Genomic DNA, 13,615 nt, shown 5'->3' with positions numbered 1-13,615 from the left:
GGGGACACCTGAGCTCAACACTCCCCTCCGGTGTCAAGCTAGGAAGATTCGACAGGCTCTCCTTCCAGGACAACTAACCTTGAACTTCTCTCCCCAACGACCCTGCCTCCCACCCGCCTCACCAGCCTGTGCGTCTCTCCCGCAGGTTCCCGCATCACCAGAGCAGCACCATCACCCTCAAGAGAAGCCTAATCCTCTCGAGCCGGCACGGCATCCGGCGGAAGGTGGTGCGGCAGCTGGGCGAGCATAGGCGGGTATACCAGTGTAGTATCTGCAGCAAGGTCTTCCAAAACAGCAGCAACCTGAGCAGGCACGTGCGCTCGCATGGTGAGTCCCTGCCGCTGCCACGTCCGCCCCGGGGGCCAGGCGGCGGCCCCAGGTGGGCACCGTGGTCTTGGTGCGCCTGGAGGAGTGACATGCTCATCACTGGCTGGTCCTTAGGTGACAAGCTGTTTAAATGCGAGGAATGTGCCAAGTTATTCAGCCGCAAGGAGAGCCTGAAGCAGCATGTCTCGTACAAGCACAGCAGGAACGAGGTGGGTGACGGAGGAAAGCAGAGCAATGATGACTGGAGAATCCCAGGCAAGGAGAGTGGGGAGAGGGAGCCGGAGGGGGCCGAGATAGGCCGGGGCCTGGCGGGGTGCTGCCGGGGATCGGGGAGGAGCCGGAGGCCAACGTGGGCACAGAGGTCACCTGGATGCTTCTCTTTCCTGGGCAATGGGTCAGCCAGGCACGGTTCGTGTTTCTAAGCTGGGCGGGAGGGTAGCAGAGGGAGGGGCTGTGAGAAATGACATTGCTGGAGCAGCTCCCTTGAGGAGAGGGTGTCCCAGCTGCCCCACCACTGCCTCCGCTCCCCCTCCTCCTCCCACCAGGTCGACAGTGAGTACAGGTATAGATGTGGCACCTGCGAGAAGACCTTCCGCATCCAGAGCGCGCTGGAGTTTCACAACTGCCGCACAGGTGAGCGGCCCCGCCCAGCGCTCAGGCGCAGGTACCTGGCGGGGCGGGAACCAGGTGCTCCAGCAGCGGGTGATGGTGAATTTAACTGGTAACCTCACCTTTAAGATTCTGCTCCATTTGTTTTGCTTTCAAGCAGCTGCTATGCTAAGACATGCAGGTGGAGAGTTCCCATTTAAAAGAGAATTTATTTTATTTCCTACTATTCATCAAAATCAGCTGCATATGGTTGCATTTGCGGCTTCCCTGGTGGCGCTAGTGGTAGAGAATCCTCCTGCCAGTGCAGAAGATGCAGTTTCCATCCACGGGTCGGGAAGATCCCCTGGAGGAGGGCCTGGCAACCCACTCCAGTATTCTTGCCTGGAGAATCCTATGGACAGAGGAGCCTGATGGGCTACAGTCCATGGGGCCACAAAGAGCTGGACACAATTGAGCGACTGAGCATGTACATGGCTGCATTTGAGACTGGGGAAGTTTCATCCTCACCAAGAATGTTGAGTGGCCGAGGAGGGTTTGTTCGGGGATCAAGGGAGACGTACGTGCCGAGGTGGGGTCATGGCTGGAGGAGTGGGCGTCTGCCTCCTTATCAGTAGGACCTTCCTCAACCGTCCACCCTCCTCCCTCCATGGACCCACCCGTGTCCAGCAAAGGCCTGGCTGCTCCCTCTGACCAACTGGTTTTGCTCTGAGCCTGCCTCTGTCCCGGGTCTCCACTCATGACCTGGACCTTCGTCTGCTTGTGTGTGGCTGATGCCATATGCTCAGATCAGCCTGTGGCCAGGATGGGTTGCTGGGCCTAGCCAAGCATCCTGAGCTCAGTGTCTGGCCAGCTCACAGCTGGTGAGCGCACATGATGTACGTAAATCCCTGAGGATGGCCAGGAGACAGCTGTGTGGGACTCAGCCGGTCAGGGTGGCCTCTGTCTGGCGCCCCCGTGGGTGAAGGCTCGCTGCCTCCATCCCCACCCTGAGAGGATGGACACCGGGGAGGGTCACTGTTGTTCTTTTCGGCCTCTCTTCTCGGAATCATGGCACCTGGGCAGGGGTGGGGTGGGAGGGGGTACTGGGGGCAGCCAGCTTAGACACTTCCCAAGTTAGCACTTAATTCCGAATCCCCTTCCATTGACCCTCCATATGGGTCCCTGTTCACTCTGTGACTGTGCTGGTTCTTGTTAAGGTGCTGGCCAGTCCTCCTCTTGGGGCATCCTTACCCACCCATCATATCCACCATCGCTGCCCTCCCTGCCGGCACCTGCTCCTGCAGGCTCTGCTCTGTCCCTTTGATTCATGTGCTTGTTCCGCTCTGCGGGCTTCTGTTGGAAACCAAGGCCGTTTCCTCCACCCGCGGTGGGGCTTTTCTGAAGTGGCAGGTGAGTCTTGTCTCACTTGAGCTCAGGCTGCTCTGCAGTGTCAGTCACGGGGTGAAGTGGACTTGGAAGCTTCCAGGTGGATCCATATAATGCACCCTGCCACCTGCAGTCTGCAGTCCAGTGTGCCCCAAACCTGGGGAAACCCACCAATTTTTGATGTCATATCAGTCACGTTGTTCACTTAGGATGGCTTTCTCACTATTCTCTGGAACTCTGTATTCACTTAGGAATATCTTTCCCTTTCTCCTTTGCCTTTCACTGTTCTTCCTTTCTCAGATATTTGTAAAGCCTTCTCAGACAACCACTCTGCCTTCTTGCATCTTTTTCTTGGGGATGGTTTTGGTCACCACCTCCTGCACAATGTTACAAACTGTCCATCGTTCTGTCTGCCTATTACTATCTATCTGTAGTTCTATCTGTCACTCCATCTACCAGATCTAGTCCCTTCAGTCTATTCGTCACCTCCACTGTATAATCATAAGGGATTTGATTTAGGTCATACCTGAATGGCCTAGTGGTTTTCCCCACTTTGTTCAATTTGAGCCTGAATTTTGTAGTAAGGAGCTGATGATCTGAGCCACAGTCAATTCCAGGTCTTGTTTTTGCTAACTATATGAACAATGCAAAGAAATAGGGGAAAATGATAGAATGGGAAAGACTAGACATCTCTTTAAGAAAATTGGAGAGATCAAGGGAACATTTCATGCAAAGATGGGCACAATAAAGGACAAAAACAGCAAGAACCTAACAGGAGCAGAAGATATTAAGAAGAGGTGGCAAGAATATACAGAAGAACTATACAAAAAAGGTCTTAACGACCCAGATAACCATGATGGTGTGATCACTTACTTACATCCAGACATCCTAGAATGTGAAGTCAAGTGGGCATTAGGAAGTGTCACTTCGAACAAAGCTAGTAGAGGTGATGGAATTCCAGCTAAGCTATTTAAATCCTAAAAGATGATGCTGTGAAAGTGCTGGACTCAATATGCCAGCAAATTTGGAAAACTCAGCAGTGGCCACAGCACTGGAAAACATCAGTTTTCATTCCAATCCCAAAGAAGAACAATGCCAAAGAAAGTTCAAACTACCACACAGTTGTACTCATTTCACATGCCAGCAAGATTATGCTCAAAATCCTTCAAGTGATGCTTGTACAGTATGTGAACTGAGAACTTCCAGATGTACAAGCTAGATTTAGAAAAGGCAGAGGAACCAGAGATCAAATTGCCAACATATGCTGGATCATAGAAAGAGCAAGGTAATTAAAAAAAAAAAATCTACTTCTGCTTCATTGACTAAGCTAAAGCCTTTGACTGTGTGGATCACAACAAACTGAAGAATATTCTTAATGAGATGGGAATACCAGACTATCTTACCTGTCTCTTATGAAACCTGTATGCAGGTCAAGAAGCAACAGTTAGAACTGGACATGGAACCATGGACTGGTTCCAAATTGGGAAAGGTGTACATGAAGGCTGTATACTGTCACCCTGCATATTTAACTTCTATGCAGGGTACATCATGTGAAATGCAGGGCTGGATGAAGCACAAGCTGGAATCAAGATTGCCAGGAGAAATATCAATAACCTCAGATATGAAGATGTTACCAGTCTAAAGGCAGAAAGTGAAGAGGAATTAAAAAGCCTCTTGATGTAGGTCAAAGAGGAGATTGAAAAAAGCTGGCTTAAAACTCAGCATTCAAGAAACTAAGATCTTGGCATTCAGTCCTGTCACATGACAAATAGATGGGGAAACCGTGGAAACAGTGTCAGATTTAATTTTCTTGGGCTCCAGAATCTATGCAGATGGTGATTGCAGCCATGAAATTAAAAGACACTTGCTCCTTGGAAGAATAGCTATGACAAACCTAGACAGTGTATTAAAAAGCAGAGAGATTACTTTGCTTACAAAGGTCTGTCTAGTCAAAGCTGTGGTTTTTCCATTGGTCATGTCTGGATGTGAGAATTGGAATATAGAGAAGACTGAGCACCAAAGAATGGATGCATTCAAATCATGGTGCTGGAGAAGACTCTTGAGACTCTCTTGGACTGCAAGGAGATCCAACTAGTCTATTCCTAGAGGAAATCAGTCCTGAATATTCACTGAAAGAACTGATGCTGAAGCTGAAGCTCCAGTACTTTGGCCACCTGATGTGAAGAACTGAGTCATTGGAAGAGACCCTGATGCTGGGAAAGATCGAAGCCGGAAGCAGAAGGGGACGACAGAGGATGAGATAGTTGGATGGCATCACTGACTCAACCGACATGAGTTCACGCAAACTCTGGGAGATAGTGAAGGACAGGGAAGTCTGGTGTGCTGCAGTTCATAGGGTCGCAAAGAGTGGGACACGTTAGCCTTAGCAACCAAGCAACAGTCATTTGGGCCTCAGCTGACCTTGGTGCCCAGTGGGACGATGGCGCCCCACGTGGCCACGCTCGGTTCTGCACAAGCACACTGGGTGAGTGGAGGGTGACACAGGTCCTGTTTGGTGAGACTGGCTCAAAGCCGAGGAAGAGAAGTTGTCCTTTTTTTATCTTTATTTCTCTGGACACAAATGAAACAATGTTTGAAGACAAACCAGCAGTTGCTACACATCAGCAGAAAATTCTGTTAAGAGAGACGCTTGTGGTTCTTTGTTATATAGAAGTACCAGAGCAGCAGTGGGTTGAAATGTAATTTCTCTGTAATTTCAAACGTTAGAAGTTTTGAATGGAAAACAAAGGATAAACCGGGAACTGAGCTGATTTGTGTAATATATATTTGGACCATTATACTTTTGTATAGTACTCACATTGGGAGAATGTATCTTCCATAGGCTGTTAGGTCAGGGATTTGTGTGAGCTTTGAAATGATGATTTCTTGGGCTTTTCTCAAGGTTTTGCTTGGCGGAGCCTGTCCTGGGTGTGAGGAGGCGTAAGTCTAGCTCCTGTAAATGGCCCTCATCTGCTCTCAGCCTTTCTGAGGGAGCTAGAGAAGAGCTGAGGTTCACGTCTAGGCCATCGGGCAAGACAGAGCCACCTGGGCTCCCGTGCAGCCAGGCCCCTGGAAATCCTCCATCCTGTCTCCTGCACACCTACCCTTCACCAGAGCCTTCATGTCAAGCTGCACTCCCAGGTTTGCAAGCCTTGGAGTTGCCTGTCCTTGAGACCAAAGAAAGTCCAGAGACAGCGACAGAGACATTACCTTACACGTCAGAAACATAGGTTCTGAAGCCACAGCTGCCTCTGCTACACATACACACACACACACACACACCATTTATAGGGGGAGATTGCCTTCAGGTTGGCTTGTCAGTTACCAGGGAGTCCAGCAGCTGGGCACATCCCTTCCAGCCCCTCAGGTTAACAGCCAGGACCAGCACGAGGGCAGGTGTTTCCCTTGAATGAACTAGCAGGTGGAGTCTTTCTGGCCTAAGGATTAGGACAGTCCCTAGCTGAGGCAGAGGGCAAGCGGTTCATGTGAATGGAGGGGAGACAGATGCTGGTCAAGCAGGAGGTGGACAGAGAGCCGGAGGACGGCCGTCCCGCGTAGCCTGACCACACACCACGTAATAGGTATTTGTTCTCAGTAGTCTGCATTTCGTCAAAAGACCAGTGTAGACCTCGAGGGCAGCAGGATTATGGGTGGGAGAAGGTTGTCTTTGAGCGCCTGTCTGGATTCCTGAGCTGGTGACAGGTGGATGCCACACCGGGAAAAGCCGCCCGAGCTGACAGCCTGGCCCGACAGCTGCTCCAGCTCCACTATCATGGGGCAGAGGCCACCTCCGTGGGTTGGGAAAGGTTGGAAGTGGGTTGTCTCCATTGGCTGGGAGGGACTCATTAGGGGGAGAGGGAGCTGAAGTCCAAGGGCTGCACTGCACTTTCCATCTGTCGGGTTCCATCTGGGGCTCATGGGGCCAACCTGCCCAGGAGGGACGCTCACCTGTGTGGTTTGGGAGGCCCAGGATGGCTGGGGCCTCCAGTAATCTGATGGGATAGCTCTGTAAGGTATTGTTCAGTCGTTCACTTGTGTTTGACTCTGCGACCTCATGGACTGCAGCACACTAGGCCTTCCTGTCCTTCACTGTTTCCCAGGGTTTGCTCAGACTCATGTACACTGAGTCAGTGATGCCATCCAGCCATCTCATCCTCTATCATCCCCTTCTCCTCCTGCCCTCAATCTTTCCCAGCATCAAGGTCTTTTCCAGTGAGTTGCCTCTTCACATCAGGTGGCCAAAGTGTTGGAGCGTCAGCTTCAGCATGCTGGAAGGTGTGGCCCTTCACTAAGCAGGATGGTAGATGCCCTGGTCTCTGGTCTTGTTCCTAAGAATCAATGCTAGGGAAATCTAGTTGGGAAAAAAAAAGAAAGTTACCAAGAACTACTAAATTGTCTGCAGTATCAAAAATAATGAATAAAGTTGTGATACATGAACTGAGTAGACTATTATGCAGCCATTAAAATAAATCTGAAAGTCTTTGCCTGCTGAGTGCATGTGCTGCACACACTTGCACAAACCCGTGTACAGGGCATTGTGTGGACACGCCTGGGCCTCACGGGGCTGCACACTGGGGTCAGGAGAGAAGTTAACTGCTGAGTCTGGAGCTGACTGGGTTGTAACAGTTGGGGGTGCTGCTGGCATCTGGGGCAGGGGAACCAGGGATGCAGCTCAGCACGCAGACCATGGGACAGCCTCCCCCCCCCCCCCGCCCCCCGCCCATCCCCCTCCACTGTGATCCAGCTCAAGTGTCTGCAGCGCACAGGCTGAGATTCTGGGATGGGGGTCCATTGTGAAGCAGAACGAGAACCCCAGTCAGAATCAATGTAGAAAATGAAACTCTAACTCTGGGATTGGTGCACTCAGCACACACTGACTGACCACAGGAAGTGGTCAGTGGGCTGTAACCAAGGGTCCAGAGATGAATGCGATGCAGAGCATCCTCTGGCCCTCGCTCCGGGGCAGGAAGCACACTGTCGTGTCCACCCATGCAGGTGACACGGGACAGGGCTTCTGGGCTGCAGGAGGGCCAGTGGGTAGCGGGGACTCCCTTCTGGGGCTGGCTTAGGTGACAGACTGGCAGGTACGCGTCCTGGCAGGAGCAGGGTGGGTATGGGGGTTAGGGGATGACATGAGAGGGGGGATCAGGGGACCAGTCTGAGAGGAGAGTGCTGGCTGAGACCTCCTGACGGAGGCCCGGTGGGTGGGACCAAGGTGGACAGCTGAAGAGAGGCCAGGGCCTTGCAGGTCCCCAGATGGCCCCTCTGCTTGCGCTCGTGGGGAGCAGATCCTCAGGGCTAGGGGCCTAGGCAGGAGGGCTGAGGGGATGCCCTGCTTGCCTGGAAGGAGAGAGCAGGGTAGGAACTGTCAGAGGCCCTGGTGGGCAGTTTGGCCACCTTTGGGGAGGAACTGGGGGCGAGGCTGGGATACTGGCTGTCAGTATTTCCAGAGGCTTCATTAGGGAAATGGAAGGTATATGTCTCCTAAAGGGGCCCTAGGAAGAAGGCAGTTTCTTTACAGATGGGAGAAATGGGGGATGTCTATGTGCGATGGGGGAGGAGCCCGTGGAGGGCCAGGTGGGAGAGAAGGGGCAGGTGATAGCTGGGCTCTGGGGGAGCAGTGGGGGGCTGAGCCTGGGGTGGGGTGGGAGGCAGCTTGTCCGAGGTGGGTGGGGGGAAAGCGGGGGTGGGGGCTGCGGTCAGGTTAGGGGCCTCTTGCCTCACTAGGAATCCCCAGATGCTGTAGATGTGTGTCCTGGGGCTGAGGGGATGGGCTGGGCAGTAGCTCTTGTCTGCTCTGCACATGGCTCAGGCCTGGTTGGGCAGGGTGTCTTCTCAGTTCAGGTGGTGGCAGCAGTGCCTTTTCCTGTCTCTGCCCTTCCCCTGGGCATCGCTGCTGGCCCCAGGGGAACGCGCGCTCAGTGTCACACACCTAAAAGCTGCTTCCTTTTCCTACCTCCTCGACAGACGACAAGACGTTCCAGTGTGAGATGTGCTTCCGGTTCTTCTCCACCAACAGCAACCTCTCCAAGCACAAGAAGAAGCACGGGGACAAGAAGTTCGCCTGTGAGGTCTGCAACAAGATGTTCTACCGCAAGGACGTCATGCTCGACCACCAGAGGCGGCACCTGGAAGGTGAGCGCACCTGTGGGCATGGGGTGACGCCACTCCGCCCCCGTGGGTGCCTGCTGTAAGGCGCTGCCTGACGGGAACTGGCACAGCCTCAGAGGTCCTGCTGGGAACTGTTGCGTCATGTGTCGGGGGGAACTGGAGCCATCCCGAACACTCCACAGGGTGCTGAACATTCCACGGGGTGCAGGGAGGATATCAGGGAAACTGGACTCTGTGGGACTGAACGTTCTTAGTCACCCAAAAGAGCTTTTCCAAGGAGTTTAATGCTGAGGAAATGCTTCTGATATAAGTAGGGAAAGGACGGGGTATGAAGTGCCACATGGGGTGTGCTTGCAGCCATGTGGGTGGAGCAGAGCGCTGCAGGAGGATGCTGTTCAGGCCACGAGTGACTCCCCCTCAGCCACCTCTGTTTGTCGAGGGGCCCTGATGACCCTTGCCAAGTGCGGTGGGCCTGGTGCTGCCCTTCCTTTGGGGGGCTCACAAGAGGCCAGCACAAGACAAAGGTGCACTTAAGTGGGGTCAGTAACTGGGTGGGACATGGCAGGGCGATTGAGGGAAGGAGGTAAGACAGGAAGTGAGGTGTGTGTGCGGGGGAGCCCGCAGGGCAGACCCAACGGGAAGGCCAGGGCACCAAAGAGAAGAAGGAGACCTGGTTCCCTGGGCCGCAGGTGTGTCCTGAGCACACACCTCACCTGAGGCCTTCTCCAAGAACCTGCTCTGACAGACCCTCTTTTTAAGTGGCATTTCAGCTTTAGTGGCTCAGATGTAAAGAATCCACCTGCAATGCGGGAGATCCAAGTTTGATCCCTGTTTTGGGAAGATCCCTTGGAGGAGGGCATGGCAACCCACTCCAGTATTCTTGCCTGGAGAATCCCCATGGACAGAGGAGCCTGGCGGACTACAGTCAGTCCATGGGACACAGAGAGTCGGGCATGACTAAGCACAGCACAGCACAATCCTAATTTTTATTCTACAGGCCATTGCTCTCTTGCCAACTGGCCTCTGTAAGCAGCACTCACTGAACAGAGCACCTTCTTATTAAAAAAAAAAAAAATCACTTTATAAAGAATTACGAATGGAGTATATGCCTGTTGGGGGAAAAAGTCAGATAACAAACTCGTACGTGAAGTCTGACCACTGCACACAGCTGTGTCATCGTGGCTTTCAGTACGTGCGTGATCACGTCCTGCCTCACGCTGCATCCTGCCTTTTTACCTGGCCCTTCCTCACCTGGTTCATAAGCTCCACCACTCCCTCTGTGATCTGGGGCTGCTCCACGGGCTTGGTGTCCACTTAATGACTAGGTGGCCTTGGGCACGCCCCTGGGCCTGTCTCCTCACCGTCTGTGGTGGGGATGACCACTGCGCAGACCCGCTGGCCTCGTTGAACTGGACCCTGATTATCAAGCCCCAGGTGGGCCCCTAAGAGCCGCCATTACCTGGAGAAGTCAGATGTTTCCTGACTGATAGATGTGTGGGTTGCATTATACAACTTTTATCTCACAACGTTTTACAGCTGACACAGCTCAGATTATTTTCCTTGGGAATGAGGGCATACTGTGTGGCTGTTCATGGCCTTCCCTTCTATATGGAAGCGTAAACCACACCCGCTTCATACCTGCATGCTTTACCTGCTGGGAACTATTTGTCTCCAGGTCACCTTGCCAGCCAAGTTTGAGCCTGGCTCTGTGTTCACATGGTTTATGCAAGAATGCCCCAGAAAGAGGTCAGTGGTTAGTAGAGACCTTGAGAAGGTACTTCTTTCTTGTTTGTATGCAAAAATTCCTTGTTTCCTGAGAACTCAGTCTGTTTTGATCCCAATTATGAACACTTGGGCTTCCCAGGTAGTGCTAGTGGTAAAGAACCTGCCTGCTAATGCAGGAGGTGTAAGAGGCCAGGGTTTGATCCCTGAGTGGGGAAGATTCCTTGGAGGATAGGAAGCCAACCCACTCCAGTATTTTTGCCTGGAGAATCCCATGGACAGAGGATCCTGGCAGGCTACAGTCCATGGGGTTGAAGAGGCAGACACTGAAGTGACTGAGCACGCACACGTGAACACTTATGCCTTAATTTTTTTTTTCTTACTGTTTACCTTGATCCTGATTGGGCTGATTTAACGTGAAGTATGAATATTACTATCTTCTTAATAAGTTTTTTTTTTAATAAGTATGCCCGCCTACTCTCAGCTGTCTCAAAGAATCCCACAATTGTCTTGAGCCTTTAGGTTGAGCACAAATGCCTTCCTTACCAGTAACGCATTCTGACTCCTCTGCGTTGTAAAACTCGCTGCCCTTGGATTTGCAAGTTTCAGGTGCGGCCGGCATTAAGGAGCTTGTGGCGTGGGCTCCTGCTGCATCGCCCGGGCTCCGTCTCCGAGTGGCAGGTGGCACTAGTGCGTCATGGACAAGAGACCCTGCTGGCTCCTTGGACCCACCCGTGGGCAGCCCTGACCTCCGCTGGCTGGGCGAGCCCCTGGCGGATGGCGGATGTCGGAAGGGACCAGGGCTCCCGTGTGCGGTGCGCGCTGACTCTGACTCTCGCGGGCGGGGGTTTCAGGAGTGCGGCGGGTGAAGAGGGAAGACGTGGAGGCCGGTGGCGGTGAGAACCTGGTGCGCTACAGGAAGGAGCCGTCTGGATGCCCAGTGTGCGGCAAGGTAACACGGGTCAATGCGGGACCCGGGACCCAGCTCACCTTTTCCTATGGGAAACTTCAGAGCTCTACCCACTGCACGCGGGGACAGGGTTGAGGGAGAAGGTTTAGGGTCGAGTGGATGCTCGGGTGTCCTGACCTACGGGGTCCCCTCACTCGGTGCTCCGGTCATCTGCTCTCTTGCCGTCGGGGTGGGTCTCCAGTGAAGGAGCTCAGCCTTGTCTCCGCTCGGCTAGGATGTTCCACCGATGCCGCCAGAGTGCGCGCATGCTCCATCTCCAGTGCGCGGAGCCGGGCGCGTCTAGTGGAGGGGGCTGGACATTCTAGGTTTACATCTTGGTCAGTGGTGATCCTCCCGCACTATTTCCAAGTGAGACACTGACCCAGCCACGGCCACACACGCCATGCATGTCCATGGATGCTTGTGCCCCAAGTAAGCAAATCAATGCTGGGGTGTCTGAAATGGCTGTCAGAGAGGCCCAACTGCTCGACAGACCCTAAGCTTCCGGAGTGCACTGACCATCTGAACAGCCCCGGGCCACGTCCAGCAGGGGCATTGATTATCCCTGTGTGGGGAACCCTGTCCAGGTGCTGCCGTCCAGGCCACGTCAGCTTACCATGGGAAATGGTGGTGGTCTTTGTGCATGCACCCCTTGCAGTTGCTCCACCCTTAGACTTGCCTCCCACCGCTTGGGAGGCCCAGGCTCTCAGTCCCATAAGCCCACGGGAGCCACGTGGCCCTGGAGCATCAGTGCCCCCTCAGCAGACACCAGGTCCAGATGGTGGAAAAGTGAAACCCCAGGTCACTGGGCAGCTGTGATTTGGCCTAGCCTGCTGGCATGTGGCCACATTGCCAGATCTTTTGACCTTTTCAAGAGAAAACGGAAATCCATGTGTTTATGGGAAATTTCCTGATTTTTTTTTTTTCTTCAAACCACAAAGCAAATAGGTCAGCTGGGTTGTGTGGCCCGTGGACCCACGGTGCAGGCCCTGACTCAGTGTGGGTTTAGGGGCTGGAGGGGCAGGGGCAGCTAGTGCTGCAGAATACACACCTGAGCCGAAGTGTCCAGACAGGGGTGGGTGAGGCTGCCCTGTGTCCACAGAGCCTGCCGACCACTGGCTCTGGGGAGTGACAACACCGTGTCCCTCCTGTGTCCTTGGGAGACCCTGTGCACGAACCAGCCAGCTATGTGACTCACACTCAGACACGTTTTATTCTGTGAGATGTTCACTGGATGCTCCCAGAGGGACACCGGCAACAAAGGAACCTGAATGTCTCCAGAACTGACTTCTTCACTGCCTCCAACTATACCTTGTCTCCATACCTGCCTGCTTGGAGAGGACAGGTGCTGGGGGACACCCAGGGCCTCTGTCCCTCCCCAGAGATGCTTGTCTTCCTGCTCTGCTGACTCGACTTCCCGCCTGGCCTCCCTGGGCTGTGGTCTCAGGGCTGTCGGCCCCAAGTCACCTGCAGATCTTGAACGGAAATGTCCCTCAAAAACATTTGCCTCTGTTCCTTGTGAACTGTTTTCCCTTTCATTCAGGTTTCGGTCTCTTTCTGAGAACAGCTCTAAGGAGACCTGCTCCTCTGGTTACTTGACCATTAGGGGGAAAGCCATGTGGCCTGAGACTTCAGATCGGGGGGCTCATGGGGGTGGGCTCTGCAGCCACATCTGGATTAGTATTGATTGGGTGAATGGCTGAGTCCCCACACTCATCACTTTAGACAGGAAATACAGAGAATTGAGGGAGGTGATAATTATGCATGAAACAGGGGACACAAACTGTAACTCTGATACCCACTTTGAGAAGACTGCAGCTGTTTGTGTGACTTACTCTTCTTGGTAGGCCCCATTCCAATGAAATATTTGAGTAAAATTGTGAGCAGAGTAGTTTATGGTGAAGACTAGAGAACGGTTAGTTCTATATTATAATGTAAGCACCAGTTTAAATGGTTAAATGATCATGATTGCAGCCCCACGCGATTATTTCTCTCGAACACTGAGGATTTGTTGCAACTTATAATTGGGGAGGAAAGTACTGCATTTTTGTGCCCGATTATGTTCTCTCAATGAGGTACTACATGCGTGGTAACAAGCATCTCCGCCCCCGCTCTCCTGCCCACAGGTGTTCTCCTGCAGGAGCAACATGAACAAGCACCTGCTGACCCACGGCGACAAGAAGTACACCTGTGAGATCTGCGGGCGCAAGTTCTTTCGTGTGGACGTGCTCAGGGACCACATCCACGTCCACTTCAAGGTGAGTCATGCGCCTGGCGCGGGGCGCGCGGGGAGGCGGGGCGCGCGGGGAGGCGGGGCGCGCGGGGAGGCGGGGCGCGCGGGGAGGCGGGGCGCGCGGGGAGGCGGGGCGCGCGGGGAGGCGGGGCGCGCGGGGAGGCGGGGCGCGCGGGGAGGCGGGGCGCGCGGGGAGGCGGGGCGCGCGGGGAGGCGGGGCGCGCGGGGAGGCGGGGCGCGCGGGGAGGCGGGGCGCGCGGGGAGGCGGGGCGCGCGGGGAGGCGGGGCGCGCGGGGAGG

The 13,615-nt window shown here is 53.9% G+C and overlaps 1 protein-coding gene across 1 annotated transcript in view; it reads left to right on the top strand.

Annotated features, from left to right (window-relative positions):
• Nucleotides 1-13,615, top strand: part of PRDM15 (PR/SET domain 15) — a 46,790-nt gene that overhangs the window by 18,530 nt on the left and 14,645 nt on the right. Inside the window, exons 8-13 of the mRNA XM_052638032.1 lie at nucleotides 146-327; nucleotides 442-536; nucleotides 873-960; nucleotides 8,269-8,436; nucleotides 10,989-11,086; nucleotides 13,210-13,341. Coding sequence (XP_052493992.1) covers nucleotides 146-327; nucleotides 442-536; nucleotides 873-960; nucleotides 8,269-8,436; nucleotides 10,989-11,086; nucleotides 13,210-13,341 — 763 coding nt within the window. The remainder of the gene's footprint in view (nucleotides 1-145; nucleotides 328-441; nucleotides 537-872; nucleotides 961-8,268; nucleotides 8,437-10,988; nucleotides 11,087-13,209; nucleotides 13,342-13,615) is intronic.

The sequence above is a fragment of the Budorcas taxicolor genome, chromosome 1 (assembly GCF_023091745.1).
Source record: "Budorcas taxicolor isolate Tak-1 chromosome 1, Takin1.1, whole genome shotgun sequence".
NCBI classification, from domain to species: domain Eukaryota; kingdom Metazoa; phylum Chordata; class Mammalia; order Artiodactyla; family Bovidae; genus Budorcas; species Budorcas taxicolor.
The sequence above is the reverse complement of the archived record's forward strand: the minus strand, read 5'-3'. Positions and strand labels throughout refer to the sequence as shown.